Source organism: Stegastes partitus, unplaced genomic scaffold (genome assembly GCF_000690725.1).
Source record: "Stegastes partitus isolate 25-593 unplaced genomic scaffold, Stegastes_partitus-1.0.2 Scaffold749, whole genome shotgun sequence".
NCBI classification, from domain to species: Eukaryota; Metazoa; Chordata; class Actinopteri; family Pomacentridae; genus Stegastes; species Stegastes partitus.
Genome location: NW_007578480.1, coordinates 233563 through 258722, shown reverse-complemented (window position 1 = coordinate 258722; position 25160 = coordinate 233563). Strand labels below are relative to the sequence as shown.

Here is a 25160-nt window from a genome sequence, read left to right as displayed (position 1 = left end):
GGATGGGTTTTTCCAGGCTTGTTTGAGTCCATCCACCTGTTTCTTTGAGTTTTTGCTGTGTGTAAATGCCAAAAGACCGCAGCTGAATAAATCAATAAAATCTGAACCAGGAGTCCATTTCCGTGTTCTCTAACCGGGACACACACATCCATACTTTACTGCTCTAAACCAACTAGTTTCCAGGAGAAACCACATTCTCCGTTTTAACAGTGATGGATGATTAATAATGTACAGTGAACTTAGTGGATGTTTGTACAAACATAATGTCTTTATCGGTCTTGTTTTGGTTTTTGCTTAAACAGGGGCTCATGAGGAAATTGATTACTCTGCCAAGTTGAAGTTCAGTGACGATGAAGGAGATGAAGAGGGAGAAGAGGAGAAAACTGAGAGCAAGAGTGACTCACGGTGTGTTACCAGTTACATTCAATTCTTGATAGCATCAAATGTTCACAATAGTTTGTTCGGGCTTGAACTGTAACTAGACTATACAAGTTATACAGTGATTTGTTTTTAATTCTTTTTTCTTTTGTCCTTAGTGAGCAACAGAGGTCCCAGGATGGAACTGCAACCTCTCACTCTCGAAGCTCTGACAGCAGCGGAGACAGTCGTCACACCCCTCCCTCTAGTGCTGACAATGGCCCCCAACCCCCCTCCAGCAAGCCAGGATGGGCCGAGGAGGGAGGCAGTGGCTGGGTGGGCCAGGGAGCACCATCCAACTATCAGGTAGTGTGCCAAACAGCAGCAACAAGAGCTTGCCCAGTGAGACTATAGTCAAGCTGGAAAAAGAAGTCCAAATTTACAACAGGACAATTTGTGTAAACCATTAAGCAAAGACTTATTTGCGGGCAGAGTAAGTGTTTGTGTCAGTGTAGGGCTTTGTGGTGGGGCATGGCTAACTGTGTCTGCCTGTATACAGGGGCGCAGGCCTGGATTGGGTGGTACCCGGGAGCAGCCCTCCCCCCCACCTGGGCCGCTCCTCGGACAAGGGCCTTACTCCTTTTACCGACAGGTAGACATCCGGATAGGTCCTCATAGACAAATCACTTCTATCATTATCCCATCCACCGCCCACAGGTCTTTTAGCCAAGTCATCTTTAATTTTGAGTTCACGTTTTGCCTCTTGAGTTTTTATTGCAGTTGCTGTAATCATTCATGGAGCATTCTTCCACAATGATATCATTGAAAAGGTTTAAATAAATAATTGTGAAACTGAAGAGAGTCAAATATTTTCTAACGTTTCAGGACCGCCCCCCCAACCAGGGTGCCCCTCTTGGCCCAGGGAAACCTGCCCCTGCCCAGCATCCACCAGCAGCAGGAGGCCCTACCCCTCCTGCCCAGCCAGGCCTGCTGGTCCATGGGGCCCAGGGGGATGATGAGGATGAAACCTGGCGTCAGCGCAGGAAGCAGTCGTCGTCTGAGATCTCTGCTGCTGTAGAGCGAGCCCGACGCCGTCGTGAGGAGGAAGAGCGTAGAATGGAGGAGGAGAGGCGTGCAGCCTGCGCTGAGAAGCTAAAGAGGCTGGATGAAAAGCAGCAACAGCAACAGGGCAGCAACATAGGAGGTGGTGGTAGCGGCAGCAAAACCCCCAGCCTTGATGGAAATTCTACAGCTGCTACAGCAGGCAGCCCCAGTCCATCTATTTCAGCTTCAGCCTCCTCCCCTAACATCAGCCAGCCCCCCTCTCCCTGTGTGGACCCTGAGGAGCCTCCAGTGCTGGCTGTCCAGCCGGGGCCTGGTCCTGGAGTAGGTGACCGTCAGCGTGCCAGCAGCAATAGCAGCTATGACTCCAGTGCAGGTGAGGTTGTCAGCTATACGCAACAAGTCTGAATTAAAATACAAGACTAGACTGAAAAAATAAAATCCAATACGATAAAAACCATACTGCCTGGTTGTTAATGTGTCAGCTGCTATTAGATGGAAGCAGCCATGTAGACTCTGCAACCTTTTTTGTTTCAGATGTCCAACAGTGTCCCCAGCAAGCTGTGCCACAGCAGCCCACACTAGATTTACCTTTACCAGGAGAAAATAAGGAAGAGACCATGGGCAGTCCTCACATTCGTGCAGCAAGTGGAAGTGAAAGAGGAGTCGACCCAGTGAAGATTGAGAATATTGGAGGTGGAGCAGGTCGTCAAGCTGGTGGTCCTCCTGGCCAGGGTTACTCTAAATACCAGAAGTCTCTTCCACCTCGATTTCAGAGGCAGCAGCAGGTTAGGATATGTACTTGTGTTTTGGTTGTTGCATTCTAAATTATTTTGGTCTCCTTACGTTTTATTTGGACACAAAAATAACACATAATGATTACGCTACATTTTCCAAAGGAAGCCACATGTTTTGCTGCCAAAGCTGGCATGACTTTATAGGTACATTATATCTGTCTTCTTCTCTTCAACATCCTGAGTGCTATATTTTTCTATTTTCACACTAATTTCTTACTAGGAGCAGCTTCTGAAGCAACAGCAGCAGTGGCAACAACAACAGCAGCAACACAGCCAGGCAACACAAAGCCAGCTGTCCCCCCAGCCCCAGGCTCAACAGGGTCCTTCACCAGGTACCACACCCCAGCCAGGGCCTGGACCTAAGCAGGGTGGTCCTCTGTACCAAGCCAGCAATATGGTTCGACCTCCACCCCTGCCAATGAATTTTGATCCTCGCTGGATGATGATGCCCTACATGGACCCTCGCATGATGCAAGGACGCCCACCACCCATGGACTACTATTCAGCTGGCATGCATCCGTCTGGTCAGTTTCACTAATTAAATGATTAAATAACACAGTACTGATTTGGTACAGGTCATAGTTCAGATGTTGATGTATGTTGGGCCAGTGCAGAAGTGACTATTGAGGAAGACTGAAGTCAACAATTAACATTGTTTTTCCTAACAGTATCTGTTTATTTTCATATTTATTACATTTTTCACTTTCACAGGGATCATTGGACGTGAGCGGTCTGATTCAGGTGGTTCTGGTTCAGACCCCTTTGACAGGCAGCAACAGCATCCAGGGCACCCTCACCGTGGGACCCCCCCTATGGATCCTAAGCTGGCCTGGGGGCCAGAGGTGTTCCCTGGTGGCGGGGAGAACCGTGGGCTAACGTCTCCCCTCAGGCAGAAGCAGGCATTGGAGGATGACGATGTGGCCAAAGGGCCAAGGTATGGATGCTGAAGTCAGTTCGGGAGGGATTTAGGAAAACCTCTGAGAAGCCTGTTGTAGATTTTTTTTCCTTTCCTGCTTTGCTATTTACTGCAACGTCTATAGGCGTTTTAGAGGTAGTGTCTCTTGATCAACTGTTTAATTGCATTCATTACATTAAATATTACTTTACCTCTACACACAGCATAATTAGTGTATAGTAAGTATAAACTGGAATTATCATGCCCTTTAAATACAGAATTGATTAAGTTAGTATTTTGTGTTCTTTCATTCTTCTTCTTAGGAGTGACACTCCTCCACACCGCATGCGAGAGGGTGGATTGGGACCCATCCAGCAGCCCAGTTCCACATCTGGAACATCCAATCAAACCCCTCCTCCTGTTAGCACTCAAGTTGCTGCCCAAGGAGGCGGCCACCACCCTCATCACTACATTAGTGGGCGAGGCAACTACAGCAACTTCCCTGATCAAGGTGGAAGGATGCCTCCCCACCAGCAGCAGCAGAGGGGCGGTGACAGGGGAAACCAGCCACATGGCTTCACCCACCAGGATGAAGGGCCTCCTCGGGGTTCTCAGCAGGGGCAGATATGGGGAGCCCCCCATCCTCACTATGATCGTAACAGTCGTGCAGATCTCCCCCCTGTTGACAGCAACTCTCACCTCCACCACCATCACGGCCACCATCCTCAGCAGCCTCACTTTCCTCTCCACTCTCATAAGCCAGAGAACAGCCGTGACAGGGTTGGTGATGCCCCCACTAAAAAGACTGACTCTTCTCCCCCCCTCCACCAACCTTCCCTCTCATCTTCCTGCTCGTCCTCCTCCTCCTCCTCTTCTTCTGCCAGAGAAGATGGGGGTGTCAAAGTGGCACTGCATCATCACCTGTCACAGAGAGATGGCGAGGCAGGCATTGGGCACGGTCTTGGTGAAAGAGGCAGCAGTGGTAATGCCAGTGGTAGCAGCCATGTTAAACAAGAGAAGACGGGCCCAGCATATGCTCCTCATTCCTCCATCACTTCTAGCCCACCTCCTGCTCAACATGGCAGTCATAATCAACCTCAGCAGCAGCAGCATCCCCATCCTAAATCAAACCAAAGAGGAGGACGGGAGCACAAGACAGAGACGCAGTGGGGCCCACGGCCTGGCAGCAGCAATATGAGTGGGGGGTCCTCTCATGGCAGGAGGGCCAACAATGCAGGAAGTGGGAACCACTCCCGTGGAGGAGAGGACACCTCCAACACTCCATCAGATCACAAACCCTCCAACCAGACTGGAGGCAGCAATGCCAACAAGAGAGCAGGACCCATTAAGAAGCCGGTGCTGAAGGAAATGAAGAGAGATGGAGGGGAAGTAGATGGAGGAGATAAACAAAGCCAAGGCTTTGGAAAAGATAAAGAGCATGATTGTAGCCAGTCCACCTCCATGAAGCAGGAAACCTCCATCTCACAGAACACATCAGCTCCATCTAAAGATGAGCCAGCCCAGACAGCCAAACCCAGGAATGGAGGGAAAGAACGATCCTCAGGTGGAGGTGGAGGAGGACCAGGTAGAGGACCCAAAGATGTAGATGCCACTTCATCTGGCTTTTCAGGGTCTTCTTCCAGGAGGGACAGAGACCGCTCCCTTGAAAGAGGAGGAAACCCCGCCCACCATCATGGCATCCCCCCCAAAGGCAGCAGAGCTAGTCGTGGACGAGGGGGTGAATTCTACGGGCGTGGCCGTGGTTACCGGGGCACCTACACAGCCAGTGCTGGACCTGCTGGCGGCAGCCGGGGAAGAATGGGTGGAAGGAGTAGTAGAGACTACCGTGCATCAGTTGGTGGTGGCCATCATCAGGAATCCAAGGGTGATGGAGCTGGTGGCAGGCATGGTCAGGATCGATCTCAGCATAACCCAGCCAGGGCCAGAAACCGCAGTGAAACCCGCAGTGAGGGCTCAGAGTATGAAGAAATCCCCAAGAGAAGGAGGGAGAGAGGCTCAGAGACTGGCAGTGAGAGTGGTGCAAGTGACCTTGGTCATTCAGACAAAGAAGACAACCAGAAACCCAACACCAAGAATGGCTCTGATAACACCAACACCGGTGGCAGTGGAAACATCTCATCTGCACCACCTCGAGGTTCCCAGGCCCGTGTCTTCACTCCCAGAGGTGTGCCCTCTAGGAGGGGCAGGGGTGGGGGAGGTGGAGGAGGAAACATCTACAGGAGTAGTGGCAATATTGGAGGATCAGCTGGCGGACACCGGGTTGGACCCAACTCGGTCTCTCATGGTGGGCCCCCCAAGTCATCAGCTTCAGCTCGTAAACAGCAAGGTCCACCACAGACCTCTGGGCCCAAAGACTTGGGTCGGGGAGGGAATGCAGGAGAGAAGAAGGACAAGATAGCTGATGGAAGTCAAGCTCAGAATCAGGGGACCAATCCCCCTCAGCCATCTTTGCCTGCTACAACCCCTGCTGCACTTGGCGCCACTGAAAATGGCGGGGTTGTAGCCCAGCAAGTGTCAACCAACCCTGCATCAAACCCTGGAGGGCCAAATGCGCTCCCTCTTCCTGCTAGCCGTGGGTTCCCTCCCAGTGGGTTTGAGCGACCCCCTAGGCGTCGCCGTCATGGGCGTTCCCAGCATCAGCAGGACAAGCCGCCCCGCTTCCGGAGACTGAAGGAGCGAGAGAATGCCGCACGTATCAACGGAGGAGTGGGGGTCATTGGGGGAGGACGGCCTTCGTCTCCCTCCCTGAATTCAGTTCAGGAAAGTAACGGAGCTCCAATCTCCGCTCCCATGACAGGGAATGCCCAGAATGCTAACCACAACACCACACTAACAACTAACAACAACAACAACAGTGGTGGCGGGCATCTTAGCAATGCAAACAGCCACCACCATCACCACTACAACCAGAGCAATGCAGGTCCAACCCACCCCCAGCACCCTCACAGCCACGGAGCAAAGTCTCCTGACTTCACCAACCAGAACTCAGACCAGGCCAACGAGGAGTGGGAAACTGCTTCTGAGAGTAGTGACTTCACAGAGTTCAGAGACAGGGAGGGAGGAGGAGGAGGAGGAGGAGGGGGAGGGAAGTCATATGCTTCTCACCATCACCATCACCTGGGTAGAGGAGGAGGGGGCGGCGGCGGAGGTGGAGGTGGAGGTGGTGGAGGTGGAGGTATGGTCGAGCGTGAGATGGCGGGTAAAGAGCCCTCAGCCAATAAAAGAAGCTTCTCAAGCCAGCGTCCCGGCATGGAGCGACAGAACCGGAGGGTCAATGCCGGAGGAGCTGGAGGTGGAGGTGGAGGCAGAGGCCCTCGCGGCCCGCCTGGTGGTGGCCCCGGCGGGCCTGGCAATGGAGGTGGCAACCGCGGGGAGAAGCGAGGCAACTGGCCCTCACCGAAAAATAGGAAGTGATGGGATATAAAACATTTCAGATGAACCCCACCCACATTAAAACCCCACCCTCTTACATCTTAATCCCTTTTGATCATTATCTCATGGCTTTTCTGTTGGCATCCTTAAACACAGTAGTGCATTGTATAGTATATGGAGATGGTATTCACATTCACATTAGCTGCCCCCCACCCCAGTCATCTCTTTCCCTTTTGCGTCATTCTACTATCTACCGTCCGTTATTGTAAATTTCTCTGTTTGTTCCGTCTTTCCATTCATTTGTACCCCCAGCCCGCTCTTCTTTTTTTTTTTTTTTGTAACCTTCCCTCAAGAAACTCACCCCTGTTGGATTTGACAAGCATGTGGTTGTGCAATGGAGGTGCACGTCGTTTTGACAGAAGACATTCACACAGCTTCACACACACTTGCATTTACAAGCACAAATATGACATCTTTAAAAACACACAGTCATGCAGTCATGTGGGTGCAAAATGAAAACATGGGATTAAATTGGCAAAAATGTTTGGATTGGGCTAACTTTTGTATTTATGTACCTGTGTATATTTCTACCACACTTCGGCCTTGGGTGGTATTCGGTAGTGCAGTTCTGAATAACTTCCCTCTCAAAGGGAAAGAGTGCACCGTCATCTTTAAACGAGAACAATGTAACATAACGTTTTTTTTTTTTCTTGTGTCTTTTTCTTTTTTTTTGGTCTTGTGTCATTTGAGTTCCAGCCTCTGAGAAATGTTAAGGGTATGTGTGTTTTCTTCTACAAAGCAGGTCATTAAAACACCTTTTTACTAAATTCCCCATTTCCTCCTTTTGCTGACTTTTTGGTCTCTCGCAAAGTATGTGTGATTACTGTGATAAGACCTATTGAAGTACTACTGCTCAGTGCTCACCTACACATGCATTGATTTGTCTTTAATATCAATGTTTCTGCTGCTTGTTCAGATAGACGGTGTGAATATTTTTCCCCACAACCTGCTCTGACTTTTCATTAGATATTGGTTGCTTCTTTTTTTTTTCTTTTCTTTTTAGGAATAAAGGCTTTTTTGGGCCTCATCGTAGCATTCTCTTTTCCCACAGAACTTCTGCACACTGCAAAATCAGGACAATAGTTTTACTTTCTTTCTCTCTAATGAGTTTTGTTTACCCTCTGAAGACTGTATTGATAGTTTGATGGCTTTATTTTAACAACCATTATTTCCTCAGTGACTTCCATTTTTATGGAAACACTCTTTTCCTCCCTCAAAGTTAAATACCAGTTGATTTTTTTTTTTTTTCAGGGGAAAAATTAGTTATAAATGAAAATCTAAGTCATGGTAGAATAAACAAAAAATGTTTGACATTCAGAAACTTGTTTATGCTTCAATAGGTGATTGAATATGTTCTAATAAGCACTCCTTGTAGGATAACAAACATCCATGGTTGCTGTTTTGTTTTTTTTTTGTTTGTTTTTTTCGTGTCTTTTCCTCTTTGTGTTAATGTTTTTGGGTGAGTTACATGTGTTGCAACAGGACAGGTACTCTGTCTGGGCCCAGAGTACAGAGCTAGGCCGAGTGTTGTACTATTACTTCTCCTCTGCTGTCGTGTGTGGCACGATCTGTGCTCTTGTGGAGACTCCTCACACCAAGAAGGACTCCTTGTCCGAGGAAGTATTTTTTCAAAGTGTGTGTACTCGGGATGGCCGTTTCAGTACACGGTGGCAACCAGGAGCCCAAACGAAGTGAATTCAGGACTACACTGAGTGTCACCTTCGACAGTTTACCACACGGTTACAAAGGTTATACTGGCAACAAATAATGCTGACCTGAAGTGAGGAAATATTGGATTGATGTATGATTAGTAGTTTGTATCACACAATAGAGACGTAAAAAAGGACTGGAAACAACATCCAAGGTGAACTAAATTGATTTCTCTCATCTGCATCAATTCTGTCACTGCTGTAAGTTGGGGTTTGTTTGTTTACTGACAACAGTTTGAAGATCGTCTCTGGGATGTTGTGAGTAGGGCATTTGATGATTTGTGTACGTGTGTGCATGTGTGTGTGTGTGTGTGCGCGTGCTTGTGTGTATGTGTGTTTTGTCTGTGTAATAACCTGGGAAGGGGTGGGGACCAGAGGGTTAACATGAATGGCAAGCACTTTCTGCCTTGTTTGCCCACACGTGATTTAACCAATATTATTAAGACAATTGTACTGTTTCTTAAATACATCCACATATATAGTTTCAGCTGTGTGTATATGTTCATCATCCAAATGAAGAACCTGCAGTGGAGAGCTTCACCAGTTGTGTGTGTGTGTGTGTGTGTGTGTGCGCGCGCGTGCGTGGGTGGGTGCGTGGGTGTGGGTGTGGGTGTGGGTGTGCGTGCGTGCGTGTGGGTGCGTGCGTGTAATTTAAGCGTACATTCTTCAGCAGGCAAGTGAAGTTGGACATATTTTTATTTTTCACTATGACTTCTTCTAAGCATGAACACACCCATGGGTGCAGCTTGCCTTGCCTGTTACTGGTTTATACATTGATAGCTGTACACTTAACACTGGCTCAAAGAGTCCTTCATCCCTCCTTAACTCTTAATGTTGATGTGCGCATTATTGTATGTACCCATGTTAAAAGAAAACAAAAGTAGTGTATTCCAGAAAAATTACTCAAAGATTGTATTATGTTTCCAGCAGGTAGCAGTACTGAGGTACCTGGAGTGGTTCAAACTGTTTTTAGCATTTATGGTTTTATTAATGGAACCGTAATATACACACATGTATGTATATTGGTATGTATCTAAGTTTTGTCTACCCCAACTTACATTCCCACAAACAAATGTTGCCATTTTTAGTTCAAGGGAGCAATGTACAAGCAGAGAAGTGTCTTATTATAATAAAGTTATACAGAGAAGGCAAAGTTAAATAAACTACTTTTGATTTAATGGAAAATGTAATTGCATGTCTCGTTCTTGGTTCTTGATGAAGTGGAAAATTTGAAGATGGCTAGAAAATTGCTGTCATCACTAATGATGATTTTATTTAATGTAATACCTGCAAGGCAGCAGCATACTGGCACATCTGAATGTACCGCAGCCATAGTTAATATTCTCCCCTGAAGGGAATGCAACTAAATAACAGAGTATTGTTAGTGTTTGCCGTCTAAGGTTAATTTTTTAACTTTTTTTTTTTGCCTGCCAGCCGGATGTTCTGCAAGTCTGGCTTTCCATTTAAGTAGTAGAATAATGGTTTTACCTATTAAAATGTATAGTCTATTTTAGGTGTGTTCCCATCTTTGTGAAGACTGATATATTTTGGATTTTTTCTGGTGGACTGTTAGGAAGAAAATCTATTTTTTCCCCTTGTGCTTTAAGGTTGTGTTACTGACAACTACTTTCCAAACTATACTACATAATGGTGAATAGGTAATTGTGCTTTATCTAGAATAAATAGAGGCATTATTGCAGTATACAATGGCAGTGAGCACACCGTTGTGCAATATCACTTAAACTTTAAATGGTTCAGAGTTGAAACACCTCACAACAACAGCATTGCAATGAAAACCAAATAGTTAAGAAAGACATTATTGAAAAGTCAGGCCCGAAGTTCAAACTCGGTGTAACAGAAGTGAATACACCGAGTGCAAAAATTTCTGATTAGTAGAAACACTTGTAAAATGACCTGAAAACAACTGAATTTTCTCAGTTTTGGACTTAAAGCCTGTGTTTATTTGCGTGTCTGTGTCATAGCTCCACATGGAAAAGAATTACCAGACGAATTATAAAAATCTGAATGTGACAGAAAAATTGGTGACTAACTGAAAATCAATAAAAACAGTTGCAGCCGTAATCAAGGGGATGCAGAACAAAGCATAGTACCACTAACTAAAGCCACATTCTTAAAATGACACAACGGACAGTATGCCAAACTTGGCACAGAAGTTATTAATGCAAATCAGAGTTTATGTGACAACTCAGCGTGAAGGACGGTCCATAACTTCAAGCTCTATTGACGGCATCCAAGAAATAAACCCTTGCTTCCTCTTCGGCACAAGGTTGCATGATGAAACTTTGCTTAGGAATGTGGAAAAAAATGCCTGATAAATATTGGAAGCTCAACCTTTGGTCAGACGATTGAAATAAATATGACTGGCTCAGATGGGGTTCAACTTGTCAACTTGGCATAACTTCCACAGTGAATGCCGTCCTGATAGTGAAGCACGGAGGTAGGAGTGTGATGATACAGGGCTATATTATTGCAAAAAATGTTGGGGAGATGATATTTAATGATGGCACTGTGAATGCCTTTGGATATACTAAAATTCTGTCAAGTGAGACAGCTCCCAGTCTGCAGAAACTTGACAGAAGAGAAATATTCCAGCATGATAACAATCCACAGCACACTGTTAAAATCACAGAAGAGTTGTTGCTTGACTTGAGCAGAACATCTCTCCAGAAATTTGAAGTATCAAGTCTGTCATTTTTAAATAAAGGTGGACATTTAACCTCTTAAGACCTCGCGTCCACATGTGTGGACTTTACATTTTGGGTTGTACTACCACAGTAGTTTCTTTTTTTAAAATTTGTTTTTATTTTTCTTATTTCTATTTCCTTATTTATTTATTTCTTTATTTTTTAAGTGTTTTTTTAAAATATGTATATTTGTATTTAAATATAAATTTATTTTCTTTATTATTCCTCTGCTTTTTAATCACATCAAACAGCAAAGAGAAATAAAATACGCATATGAAACAAGAGCTCGGGTCTTAAGCGGTTAAGAGACTGAGAAAATAAATTATTTTAATGTTAGTAATGAATGATGTACTGACTTTTAGGGCTTGTATTTTTAATATAGTTAATCTAAACTGGAAGTTTTTAATTTTTCTATAAGAGGAAACACTTTACTGTTAAACTTGAAAGTAGTGCAGTGACTGCAAGGTGACAGAATTGAGAATTATTTGACATTTATATAATATTGCACAGGGCTGAAGAAGAAGAACATGTAAGTACACATTTTAAGAATATGAACTACTGATGAGGCAGTACAAATACCTTAACATGCAAAACTGCTGAGTCCACAAACATGTAGTACAGAAAACAAACAGTGAGCGGCAGCAGAGCACAGTGGAGCCCGCTGACAGCACGGCGGAGGAAGAGGAAGAACGTAACCTACAGGGTGAACTGGGAGGTGGTGCTTATTTACACCCGTGAGGTTGCTAAATTGTTGATCTGAAGATTTTTTTCAGGAGTATAAAAGTTGAAAAGCGGGTAAGTCGGCGCAGTTACACTCGTTTACTGCTTTAGGATCTAAATTCAGAGGCAGAAGAAGCTCCGAAAATAGCTAATTTTTGTCAGGAGGCCTGTTTTCTAACGATGCGCCATATTGAATTTCATTTGGATTCCGTAGCCGCTAGCTGGTTTTAGCTTAGCGAGCTAACGTCGGCTACATCCACCGGCTTGCATTACCACACATCACAATCACGGTCAAATTCGTCCCCAGTGCATTATAAATAATAAGATGTGTTTTTGAACGACCCATAACAACTGCAAAGGCGATTTCTTTGAATTAATATACCAGTGTTGAGAATTAACGCCGGCTAGCCAGCTAGTTAGCTTAGCCTTCAGCTGGTGTGCACAGTGATTATTTCTTTACAAGTTGCTTGTGTCTTGAGTGTTATACTTCGATTGCCTCCTTTTTAAGACAAAAAACTAACCTTGATACACGACCGGGAGAGAGTTTAGTCAGCTCACGCTGTGAATTAGAGAAAGCAAGTTACTGAGAGTGAGAATTTAGTGTTGCATTCACGCAATGTTGGCAGAATGACAAGAACCAGAAAAACAGCTCTTAGAATAGACCTGCATGGATTAATCGACTAGTTGTTGACTATTAAATGAATCGCGAACTATTTGGATAATCAATCAATCGATAATAATGAGGAAAAAAGTGAAAATCCTCTTCTTAAAATTTAATATATTTTGGTTTCTTTACTCTATGAAGTTAAACTGAACATTTTTATGGGTTGGAGAACAAAACAAGACATTTGAGGACATCACCTTTGGCTTTTTCAAGTTAATCAACATTTGTCACCATTTCCGCACACTTTCTACAGCTAACAATTGAGAAAGTAATCAACAGATACATTGATGATGATAACTTCTTTCTTTCTTTCCTTCCCTCCCTCCCACTGTTGCAGACTGCTTGCAGACTGCTGAAGCTTATAGGGAATCCAAATGTTTTGGATTGTTGGATGTTCCTGCCGTTGTTACGCGCTATGAGATGACTTGTTGTAAATATGCGCTATACAAATAAAATTGAATTGAATTGAACAACTGTTAGTTGCAGCCGTATGTTTGATTACACATTACTAATGTAAAAATGCTAACCTTTTAGTCACCTAGATAAAGCAGCTTCATTTGCTGTACTGCATATTAGTGAAGCCAGATATACCTCCTGTAAAATTAGCTGAATTGATTGAGGCTGGCATACTCATCTACTCATAATGCTGTTGCTTTGCTAAAAATGATCATCTGCCAGAGTTGCTAGAGCAATCCTTCCATATGTCTCTGCACTATGTAGCCTGCTGTGTGCCCCAGATTATGACCAATCCAGTTAGTTTTACTGGTTAAAATAGCTAGAAAGGGCCAATTCATCTCATATAATGCAGTTTTCCACATGTCATTGTGACTACCCCCTTAGGCTATAAACTGCAAATACTTTTTTGGTTGCATTTATTCAGTTGCAAGAAATGTTGAAGTTTCATAAAGACAATACTTTTTCACTGTTACCACAGGTATAAAGTTGTGTATTTGCACGTTATGACTGTTTGACCGGATAGCAGCCGCTGTAGATGTATTTAAACTTGGCAATACATTTAAAACTGTATAACACTTTCTAGCACAGCACCTGTGACCTGATTAAACAATATGACGTGAATGCAGAACATTTATAGTTACGTCAACTTCTGTCTTGTAGGTCTTCAGAGATGAGCAGTTCAGAGGAAGTGTCATGGATCTCCTGGTTCTGTGGACTGAGGGGGAATGAATTTTTCTGCGAGGTGAGTTGCCTCAGTCTTACTTTGATGTGTTTTTGTTGATTATTTACAACCAGGCAGTAATACTACGAATGAAATTAAAGTAAAAGTTTGATTTGAGGGAATTAGCTATCCCTAATCCGTGACAATATACAATGTATGATGGATGCTTGCCAGAATACACTTATTCCATTTACAAATCTGCTTGTAAAATTTGTTATACATGGCTTAAAGTATTCCGATACCGTGCCGGATTTCCGGCGTGCGGCGCTTGGCTCTGAAAAAAAAGGACTACATTGCCAATCGACAAAAACAAAACGTATCGGCCCAATTTGCAGCGTATTTCTTTCAGGCAGCAGCGTATTCGTTACTCTGTTATAACGCTGGAGATAACCTTGTATACACTTCTTCTTCTTCTTCTTCTTCTTCTTCTTCTTCTTCTTCTTCTTCTTCTTCTTCTTCTTCTTATTATTATTATTATTATTATTATTATTATTATTATTATTATTATAGATAATTCATTTAATGACTGAATGGTTGTTCACATACGGGAATTCCCGCTGATAGCCAATCAGAATGACTGTAACAGAAAGTCGCCATATACCGGAGCACGCTATACCGGGCTTCAGGGTTGAACGGGGTGAAAGCGGCAGGCCGGTATAGCGGCTATAGTGTTGAAAGGGTTAAGCAGAGACGGCAAGCCCTTTGGTTGCTGATGCAAAAAAATGCAAAAAAAAATTGCTTGCTTCTGTACCATCTGCTCAAAAAAACTCATGTATGCAACTAGCGGCAAAAAAGTGCTGTCAGATCACGAGTCAGACCCACAGGCCATAGAGCTGCTGTCTGCTCTGAAACTCACAACTCGTTTGCCAGGAGCAGCAGCCACCGCTGAGGTACAGGTGTAGTATTGCATATAGACCCCCTTGAAAATGGACCTGGTCCCTGTAGAATATGGACCCTCCACAAAAATGTGCATAAAATTTAGGGTTAGGGTACAGGCTGGGCAACATCGCCACAGAGGTGGAGATAACAGCAATTGCCAGCCTTCTCTTCACACCTATATGGACATTCTCACCCTTTGGACAGAGGTACCGCTGGCAGTGCTACTCCCCGCTACCAGATGTGCCATCACTGTGTGTGCCATCAGGCAAATCCATGTTTTTGAAGAACATGCACAAGCACCTGTTGTTACTGTTTCAGAGTTTATCTAATATAAAATTGTTATTCGTTACCTGTTGAATTTTGTTGTCTATGTTCATATTTATTTATATTCTGAAAATTATTAGGGGGGTCCATATTCTATATGGAGGGGTCCATATTCCGCTGCGGAAAATGGACCCCGGGGTCCATATTCTATGGGGGTCCATTTACAATCTTACACCGGCACCAATGACTGATTGGGTTTGTGATTTAAAAATACGCGTGTGCACGTTCATTGCAGAACACGACTTGTCGTTCACCATATCTCAGCCACTCGTTACTCTGTGCAAAAAAAGTTGGCTGAAGATAAAAATGCTTTGTCAAAACTGTGTCAAATCAGCATGCTGGTTACATAAATACATATGATATAGCACCAGCATTTAAGAAAAGTCTTCCTGAAATGCTCAAAAGGTTTGTGTTTTCATTGAATATTGACAAAGTAATGTATTTCAAAACGAGAAAATCCCTCTGAACAAGCGCAGACTTCCGCCAAGCAGCTCATCTCCACCATATTGTGATTTCCAGCCAATGTTAAAGTCCTGCATTCATATATCTACACTGTTAGATTCATGGAGAATCAAAACATACCTTTAGCATTTGAATTAATATTGATGTCATTAATAACAAGCTGACGGAGTGATGGTATCCTCCTTGGCAGAGGTAATAAATAGTGCAAATGGTGCCCATATTTTTAAAAGGTGAGTCAGTGTCCTTTTTCCATGTCTTTTACTGATTGGTTGCTAAACAATATATTTGATGGAGAACCTACCACGACTGATTGACCTTCTTTGGTGTTACTATAATCTGTAGTCTGAGTTTGGGAAGGCAGATATCTTAATATCTTACTAACTAGCGAGATTGTACCTCCACCCAAAAGCAGAAAAGTTCAGGCTCAGGATTGTTTTTCACTTTAAGCCCTGGTTGTAGAAACAGTGTTGAAAATATAAACTTGTTTGATGATCAGATGTTCCCTGTAAGCTTAAAGAAAAAACATCAGGCATCAGTAAGTCAGAAAAAACACAATTCAATCAGGTTGAGAATTTTCTCCAACATTTAAGTTAATACAAACCATGTGAAGTAAAAGCTGGTGTAGGTGAGAGCGTTTGACTGAAAAAGTTGTTTTTATGTTTTTTTTTTTTTTATCACTTCACCCTTGTTTAACGTCATTTTCCTGAGTCTGTGAGTAGCTTGACTTTCCTCCTGTTCCTTCTGGTTGTGAATAATCAGTTTTCTTAACTGGTTTCTATAACTACAGGTGGATGAAGACTACATCCAGGACAAGTTCAACCTGACGGGGCTAAATGAACAGGTTCCCCACTACCGCCAGGCCCTAGACATGATCCTGGACCTTGAACCAGGTCTGTATGTTATCCTCATGCTTCCATGCTTTCAGTTTTAAATAAGCACTGGTTGTTGTCCTTAATAGAAGTAAGTATTACTCAACAATGTGCAAAACACAGTAGTTTTCAGTAAATGTTTATCTTTATCGTTTAAGAGGTGCAACAGAGATCAGAAGTAGGATTAAAAGAGCTGTGTGTTTCACAACACTAACATCTGAACAGCTTTTAATCTGTTATTTCCAAAAAAATAAAAAATAAATAAAGTGAGAGGGAGCATTTGATCTAAGCTTTTTTTTTTCTTTTGTTTTGTGGTGATCTCAGCTAGTGTGCAGGTTGTTTCTCTTCTCCTCTTAACTCTCCTTGTTTCTAAATTACTGTACACTTTCACAGGATCTTTGAACCCAGCTATTTCCACTGCACTTCAGATTCACTCAAAAATTCTCTTTTCTTTATTTATGCACCTTCAGATTGATTGATGTAGCATGTTTGGATCACTATTGTGTCCCTCTCCCTGTCGTACCTCTGGGATTCCCTCTACCTTTGATAATCCTTCTCTGCACATCTTTGCAACTCTTTTAACTGTCAAAAACTAATGTGAAAACTTAAAATGCTCTGTGTTCTTCCTTTGGTTTCTGTTTTTAGATGAAGAGCTGGAGGACAATCCCAACCAGAGCGATCTGATTGAGCAGGCGGCTGAGATGCTGTATGGCCTCATCCATGCACGCTACATCCTCACGAACCGAGGCATTGCACAGATGGTAAGTCCCTAAATACACAGTTAAGTACTTTGTTAGGGCTGAATGACTAGATGAAAATATCTTACTGTGATATTTCTAAAATATACACCCATTCGCGATATACACTTTTAACGCTGCACTTCAGTATTTATTGTGAAATAGATTTAAAACGTGGTGGATCATTAGCGCATGAAAAACCATCAAAACATTAACTGCTGTATTTTCTAATGAAAGTATGGAAACTGAAAGATATAAATTGCTTTAAACATATGTTTATTACATTAGCATAGGAGATAGAAAAATTATCAAAAAAAAATTGGACTATTAAGTGAAATATATAAAGTAATAGTATAAATATAGCAATAAAATTCTTTTTTTTTTAAAAATAGTTTCAATAAAGAAATAGGACCTTTCTGTATACAGCCTCTGACAGTGAAACATTCATGCATCAGGAGAGCATCTAAGTATTGCACATTTTACATTTGAGTTAAATAAAGGAATGTTAATTTTTTTTTTTAAATCTTGGGGTCAGACTTGCTGCACAACATAAATTCTAAAGTGCAGTTGTTATGATTTGCTAATTGTATTGTTGAAAATTGTAATTTCAGTTTAGTCAATTAATTATTTTCACATATGCCACTGTATGTTACATACAGGTGGCTGCTTTTTTCATCGTTGTCTGAAGATGGTGAAAAATGTCTTTTTCAAGTTTCCCAGAGCTCAAGCCGACGTCTTTTAATATCTTATTTTGCTTAATTGATTTGGTTTAAAGAAAGATTTTTAGTTTATAGCAAACACTCAAAAATGACTGGCATTTGGCTCCTTTTTGAAATAATCTAAAACTGTCATTTTTTGATCAAAACTACTCCCTGGTTCCATCCTCTCAAATGTCAGGGTTTTATGCTGTTCCTTGTCATAAATAATAATTTGATAGTACACTGAATCTCTCTGGGTTTCACGCTGCTTGTCAAATAAACGTGCCAACATAATGGGTTAACAGATTTTTCACTATTCTCTGACAATCCATCAATTCAAAAATCTGCAGATCAGTCACTTAATGACAATAATTATTCATTGTAGTATTCAAATAATTATACTTCTCACACAAAAACACTATCGTAGATTGTGCTTTTCACTCTTTGGACAAGTATTAAAAATTCTTAGTTGTAATTTTGTCAGTGTACATTTGAAAACACCTTCACAGGATAGTTAAAGGGATGTAAAATACTGGAAAGTGACATTGCAACATTTCCAAGTTCCCCTTTAAATGAAAATTGATTGCCTTTTGTTGTTATATTGCTTCTTTATTATCCTCATTTCTACCTTTTCAGCTGGAGAAGTATCAGCAAGGAGATTTTGGCTATTGCCCCCGAGTCTACTGTGAGAATCAGCCAATGCTTCCTATTGGTGAGTAAAACAATATCATCAGAAAGTCTTGTCTTTAAATACCATACATCCATGTTAGAAAAAGCTTCAGCTACGTGTTACTCAAGTGTATCAGAGGACAAGATGAACAAATGTTTTACTAACTAATTAATTTAGTTTTATGTAATAGGAGTAACTATTCGTTAAAGAGTAGTTAGCTAGTATTAGTAGTATTTGTAGAACAACTATATCTAGTTGCCAGTGACAAACTTTGGTTCTTTCCAAGTCATCTGTTTCTGTTAAAATCTAACATTAATGTACAGACGGAAGTTGTTGCACAACACCAACAATGTTCATGCGGTCTCTGTCTCGAGTTTAGTAGATTTAATCTCACCTAGTTTCCTCCTCTTCCTCCACAGGCCTCTCAGACATCCCAGGAGAGGCCATGGTGAAGCTGTACTGCCCTAAATGTATGGATGTCTACACACCCAAGTCCTCCAGGCACCACCACACAGATGGAGCCTATTTTGGCACTGGCTTTCCCCACATGCTCTTCATGGTTCACCCGGAGTACAGGCCCAAGAGGCCCGCCAACCAGTTTGTCCCAAGGTTAGTGTGGTTGGTCCAGAAGAGGTGCATCACCTGGGCTATCATGATCCTCAAAATTTGATTGTTAGTACCAAATCCCAGTGAAACCGTAGAGTCCTCGATACCAATTTTGACACCACAGCAAAAAATACACCAACAGAATGAATGTATTTCAACATTAGCTCTTGGGATGGAGTTTTTTAGTAAGAAAAAAGACAGTACAGGTTTTAAAAAGAAATTATGCCAAAAACCCATCTACCTGATATATATATATATTATAACATTTTAATTACAAAAGGGTAGGAACAAACAATGTTGTTATAAAACTCCTTCATGTAGTTTGTTTGTGAGCACTTTGATGCACATTTTTATTATATTTTCTGTTCCTCTGAAAAGCTTCAGATAAAGTTGGCTGAGTGTTTCTGCACCTGCCTTTCCTGCTCAACATCTTCCTCATGCTGATGCTGTATAAAGATTTATGAGGAAAAGTTCAGATGCTGCTGCACACAGCTCTGTGTTGACAGGAGACATTGCTATGTTAGCCTACACAAGCTAAGGCTTTGTTAACGTTGTGTGCTGAGCGTTGCTACAACAGATGTCACAGCTCACAAACGGTAACATTTTGGGATGTGTGACATGTTGTTAACATAAAGTAACAACTGAAACTCCCTCCAAATGTGACACTGTTTGCATTTGGTCGTTTACAACTTGTCCTTGACTTTGAACACAAACACTAAAGCTGCATTCCAAATCACATACTTTTTTTTTTTTCTTCTTTTTTTTATTTATTTATTTATTTTACTGTAAGTATGTACTGTAGCTGCCCTCACAAACTATGTACTCTTTCATGCAGCATGTATACAATCAGGACACATTATTTCGTCAGAATATTGTGCCCTAAACATTGACCATTGCAGCCTGTGCTGTGAAATAAGCTGTCGTCTGTTTATGCACCATCAGTGGCTTAACTGTGACTTATGTGACGTAACAGCACGGAGGATTGTGGGTCAGAATGACCAGAAAAGCACGCTGGCTTGGATACTGCAAAATCCGATCAGATGTAGGAAGGCGTTATGGTATTTTTGGTGCAGTGCACTTGATGTACCATATATTAGTACATACTGAATCTTTCCTGGCATATATTATAGTATCGTGGTAGGATGGATAATGAAATGCATCCTAAATATCTGCATACACAATTTTTGATGAGTGTTTTTCCACACGTTGCAGTGGACCTAATGTTTTCCTGCACTTGCTGACTTCTTCCTGGAGAAATTCCAATCCCCAGCAGGCTAATTATGACAGCTGCAACACCTTCAACACTACAGACAATAATTACTGTCAAATTTTCAGAATTTTGGTGTCAACTTGGTGCTGAAGTATCAGTTCGCGTGACATCCCTGTACGGTTACGTTCACACTGCAGCATTAATTCACATGTACTGTTTGCTGTTGGTATATGTGGTTTATTGGCCCCAATATTTGAATGTGGCAAAATTCCCCTGTCAGAATTAAGGGGGAGAGCCTGTACACACTTTACATGTTATTCATATTTTTATTATTTCATATTTTTAAAATGAATTTTTTAATAATATAATTTTTGTATTATTACTTTTATGTTACTTTTTTTTAAGTGTTGTGGTATTTCTGGAATAAACTCATGTTTGTTTTAGGTTTGGTGACTAAATTTTGGGGGACAGATGCTTCATTTAACTCAGTTGTACTTAAAGTTTCACTAGTTAGTTTCATCAGGTTTATTTATTTCTAATAGTGCAACACTCTAACTTAACTTTGGCAAAAAATGGTCGATTTTTAGCATCTGTTGCATTTATTCTAACCCCAACTTTTTTGATTTCATCCAAATACAATTCATCATTTTTTTCCTCTCTCATCAGTGTATTGTAGTTTTAATTTGTCACATCCACATTCCTTTCCTGCATGTCTTTTCAACCTCCTGTGACGTCTGTTTGCAGCCTGCAAACACTTTACAACATTTAAAGAAAGTTAATTTGAAAAGATCACAGTGTTATAGATCACACATCAATGTTCTCTCCCTAAAAGCAAATAGACGACTAATCACTGTACAAACAGCCTTGTTTATGTCAGTGTTCATGTTTTTGTTGCATTTTGCTGATTTTGTTTGAACTCTTTGTGCTGCTCTGGACTTTTTCATCTACAACATAATTATTTCTTTGAGTGTTCACTGACGTTTGCCGCCACCTTTTTGCTCCAGGCTGTACGGCTTCAAGATCCACCCCATGGCCTACCAGCTGCAGCTGCAAGCCGCCTCCAGCTTCAAGAGCCCTGTCAAGGCCATCCGCTAGAGCATCCAGGACTGAGGAGGAAGAAGAGGAGGAGGAAGATACCTAGAGAGAGAAAGCAGAAAAGAATTATTGGACGGAGAGGGGTCACCTGCATTTTACAAAGCTCTTCAGATGTCCCCTCCCCACCCTGAGGACTGTATTATTTTGGTTTAGACTAGTGCAAATGAAAACGATTTTTGAGTGTGAGCGAGACATAAAAACGCACAGCCATGATCTTAATTACAAACACACACACACACACACATGCACACATAAACACAGCCGCAAACTTGGTTTTCCATGCACGTACCTTACCAAACTCATCCGTGCCAAAAACAGAAGGCGAGGTAACAGGAAGCTGAACAATACAGGGGCTCACTGCTACTGCTGCAGTTCACTCACACCACGAGCACACCGATGAGAGAATTACGTTGTTGGTGGGTGACTCTACAGTTTGAATTTCTTTTTTTCCCTGCAGAAAGAGTTTTAGTTGACAGATGGAAAGCTAAAGGAAAAAAAAAAACAAAAAACTGACTATGTGTTTGTTCTGTATTTGGCACAGTTTGGTGGTGGTAAACCCTCCCTGTTAGCCCCCTCTCCTCGATGCATGTACACTCAGGCTGGCACTCCTGTATCACGCGTTTGTAAAATTTGGTTTATCTGATGTTTTGTGGTGTCATTGCACAAAGCATTTTGTTAAATTTGCCTTAAGGTACAGAGAAACACCCAGATTGCTTTGCTTTTCAACAATTTCTTCTTTTTTTCCCCTCCCCACGTTTCTTTCTGCTTTTAGAGAAGGTAGAGTGGAAATAGGTCAGATTTGTGTTGATTTCTGAATCGTCAAACAATTGTAACAAGCCTGTGTCATTTCTCCAGCTGTCTGTGCGTGTCAAACAACAGTCTGTACTGGTACCTTCCTAAGTGAGAATATATCCTGTGCAAGGTTTTTGTCGTCCCCCCCACCCCGACAGGTTTTTCCCTCCTGCAGCAGCAGGTTTTGTGCTGTCACCCACCTTCCCCCCTAGCTTCATCTCCGCTACAGAAGTAGTTTGACATTTGAGGAAAGTGACTTTCTGGCAGCGAATAGATGAAAAATCGATACCATTTATGTCCATATGGTAAACATAAAGCTACAGTGAGCATCCATTAGCTCAGACTGTAAACAGTTAGCGTGGCTTTGTCCTGCAGTCAGAAAACCCTCCAACCAGCACTTCTGAAGCTCTACATTTAACTTAATCCTACCAGAAACAGAAATGTATACTTTGAAATATATAGATGGCCATTTATAGGTTTCTTTTTTGGAGGGATTTTAACAGAAAAATGCTAACTTGTGAGCTGTATGGGTGACTTGTTATACAAAAAAAATGACTTGTAAAATCAACAATTTGCAATTTTTCAGAGTGTTATGTGTCGGTTAGCAGTGGAGCTCAATATTGCAGGCTTTTAAAGGGACGACATAAAGACATCTAACTGTAATTATTTGTATTTTTGCTTAGTTTGCAGGAACAGTTTTAGATGACCCCTTAAATTCAGCTGTTCACCTGTACTGCAGAATTTAAGAAAAAGCTGCATCCAGTGATTAGCATTTAACTTGTCTTTAAAGACTGAGCTCCGGACACTCATGCATGTAGCCTAACGTGGCACACAACACCCTGTTAAAATATCCAGTTGTAATTTTTACACTGTTTAAATGAATCTAGACAGAGCTAGGGCTGCTGTTTCCAGTCTTGTTGCTAAGCTGCTGTTTGTAGCTTTATATAAGCGCAGTAGGTATTCAGCTTTCTCGTCTAAATTTTCAGTAATTATTCCCCCAAAATGTCCCAACTACTCCTGCAAACATCGAGGAGACTCAGAATTTAGACAATCTAAATCCTTGAGCTCACTCCACCACTGCACTGATCCTGCTGGTGTATCTCCACAGCACAGTCATTATGTATGTTCAGGTTCAAAGACTGACAGACCACCAGCCACTTGTTTTTTTGTTTCTAAGACCGTGGAGGCAGACACTCTGCGTGCCCTCCCTCTCCTCTTTTACTTTTCGTGTGACTGCAGTAGAGTTTTGCGTTTGGATTTCATGATACAAGAGAAGCGGTATTTATGTGTCCAGATTTTAACTAATGTTTGTCTGTGTTGTTGTCTTTCTGCTACTGTGGAAGGGTGAGCAGGATTCAGAATTCTCAATAAACTTCTATTTTCTTTTCATATTCTTCTGTCTTGTATTTGTATCCAGTGTTGCAGTTTGGCCTTCTTGCCACATAGTGTCAGCAGAGAACTTAGTGTTTTTTTTTGTTTTGTTTTGTTTTGTTTTTGTTTTTTTGGGGGGTGGGGGGGTCTCATTTTCACTAATCTGAATGTTTCTTTCTTGCAACAGTTGGATGAAAACATAATGTAACGCAGAGTGACTGTAAACCACAGAGCCGTATCTGCATTCTTGACATATGTGCGTGTTTTTGAGCTCAGAGGAGGATATCCTGCAGTGGCACAGGGATTGATGGTTGTCTGGATCTGGGTGTGGCTGCAGTGGCATTTCACATGACTCTGAGTTAACAGCAATGGTACACAAACACATGCACACACACAAAACAATTATACAGCTGTGACACAAAATCATAAGATCTCAGTCATGCTTCTGCAATTATTTTTAAATCAGGTTTCGATGTTGTCCAGCCTTTTTTGCACACTGGAAAAGGTCAGAGTGGAAATTAAATATTTCAAATGCAGCTTTGATTTAAAAATACTCTGCACATGCTCAGTTTAGGTGGCAGAAATTACATTGAGAAACACTATGGCTTCTTTACGTATGAGTCACAGAAGGTGTTTTTCACTTCTGCACGGCAGCTGTCTTTGGCAAAATGACTGGCAGGGGTGAGTCGTCTTCATGTGGCCAAACCCTGTCAGTTTTTCCAGAGGGAGAAGACGACGAGGAGGAGGAGATTCTTTCATGACTCAGGATAACCTCAAACCACAGCCTGGGACCTGCCCTTCTTCTGTTGCTTTTCTTTCAGCACATCCCTAAACTTTGTGACGAGGAATCCTTTGTAATTTCTAGCTGCAAAGTGTAGACCGGCTGGAGGAGCAGACCCTCTTTCTTTAAAAGTCTGCTTCATAACAAATTTTTTATTTCAATTTTCAAGGCTTTAAATGTGGCAAGAAAACAGCTCCAAGGCTGTTTCCAGCATAATAATCTGGTCAGCTGCTCATACTGGTGCCGTGTGAAATGTTCAGCCTTTGCATCACCACACCCAGAGGCAACATTGCACCATTTTCCTCTTGGAGGTTTTCTGGGATGCCGCTCTTCCACAGATACAACTATTAAGGAAATATGCCCGCCACAGACACTGAGACCACATGCAAAAACACTCTCCAAAAATACGTGTTGTTGATAGAAAATCTGCCGTTTTCGAGGCTTTACTGTGCAGCTGCAGTGTGCGCTGAGGTTCTCCAGAATGTTACGAAATCTGGCAGAGAGTCAGTCAAGGTTTGACTTGACAAGACAAGTTGAATTTGATTGCAGCCAAATTGTAGAGCTCAAAAAATGTTTGTATCCTTCCTAGCTGTTTCAGTGTTCAGTGTGTTCCAGAAAGTAGATTTAATGTGACTTTCTTTGTCAGAAAAATACAAATCATTGTAAAAAACCAAAAATGTTACATATATAAAATACTTGTTTTCAGGTTTATTCAGTCCCAACATGTCAGTATTAGGAAGATGCACCTGTATTTATAGCTTCAATGGGTCTGTTATCTTCATTTCTGTGAGCAGAGCAGTTTCTCCAGTTCTTCTGTGTAAAATAACTCAAACTGGTTGCCTAGGTGACAGGTCTGAGCCACATGAGGAAATGACATTAGTTGTTTTTATTCTGTTGTAGCTCTTGGCTTTGTGCTCGGTGCCATTGTCTAGCTGGAAATAATATCCTCTCCCAGGTTGCTAATTTTCGTCTCGTGTTTTACTCCACTGGTTTTCTGTGCCAAAGCAGGCCTGCAGCAGCGGAATGCAGCTGCAGTATGATGCTGCCACCGTCATGCTTCACCCATGCTTTTCCATTTGACTGCAGAGTATCAGAAGAACCTTGGGGAGAAATTTGGTGAAGATGTT

General features: G+C 42.1%; 2 protein-coding genes and 1 long non-coding RNA gene across 4 annotated transcripts in view; all 3 read left to right on the top strand.

Annotated features, from left to right (window-relative positions):
* LOC103364431 (uncharacterized) overlaps window positions 1-112 on the top strand; it is a 3376-nt gene extending 3264 nt beyond the window's left edge. The window contains exon 2 of the long non-coding RNA XR_520545.1: window positions 17-112. This is a non-coding gene — a long non-coding RNA (uncharacterized LOC103364431). The remainder of the gene's footprint in view (window positions 1-16) is intronic.
* Window positions 1-9458, top strand: part of prrc2a (proline-rich coiled-coil 2A) — a 21628-nt gene extending 12170 nt beyond the window's left edge. For both annotated transcript variants that reach the window (XM_008291548.1, XM_008291549.1), the window contains exons 10-16: window positions 303-405; window positions 537-723; window positions 1243-1795; window positions 1957-2207; window positions 2437-2740; window positions 2928-3150; window positions 3435-9458. In XM_008291548.1, the coding sequence (XP_008289770.1) occupies window positions 303-405; window positions 537-723; window positions 1243-1795; window positions 1957-2207; window positions 2437-2740; window positions 2928-3150; window positions 3435-6546 (4733 nt within the window). In that variant the 3' untranslated portion in view covers window positions 6547-9458. The remainder of the gene's footprint in view (window positions 1-302; window positions 406-536; window positions 724-1242; window positions 1796-1956; window positions 2208-2436; window positions 2741-2927; window positions 3151-3434) is intronic.
* A 2211-nt stretch (window positions 9459-11669) lies between these two features.
* On the top strand, window positions 11670-23272 carry csnk2b (casein kinase 2, beta polypeptide). The gene is made up of 7 exons (XM_008291547.1): window positions 11670-11773; window positions 13479-13560; window positions 15992-16094; window positions 16719-16834; window positions 18145-18220; window positions 18598-18787; window positions 20999-23272. Exons 2-7 carry the CDS (start codon window positions 13489-13491, stop codon window positions 21087-21089), a joined length of 648 nt encoding a protein of 215 aa, XP_008289769.1. The 5' UTR covers window positions 11670-11773; window positions 13479-13488; the 3' UTR covers window positions 21090-23272.
* The last annotated feature ends 1888 nt before the right edge of the window (window positions 23273-25160 follow it).

What these genes read in the sequence shown, in the direction of transcription:
- csnk2b (XM_008291547.1), top strand. Translation starts at nt 13,489, where the DNA reads ATGAGCAGTTCAGAGGAAGTGTCATGGATCTCCTGGTTCTGTGGACTG. An exon ending in GATCCTGGACCTTGAACCAG is followed by an intron (nt 16,095 to 16,718) that starts GTCTGTATGTTA and finishes TTCTGTTTTTAG; the next exon opens with ATGAAGAGCTGGAGGACAAT. An exon ending in GCCAACCAGTTTGTCCCAAG is followed by an intron (nt 18,788 to 20,998) that starts GTTAGTGTGGTT and finishes TTTTTGCTCCAG; the next exon opens with GCTGTACGGCTTCAAGATCC.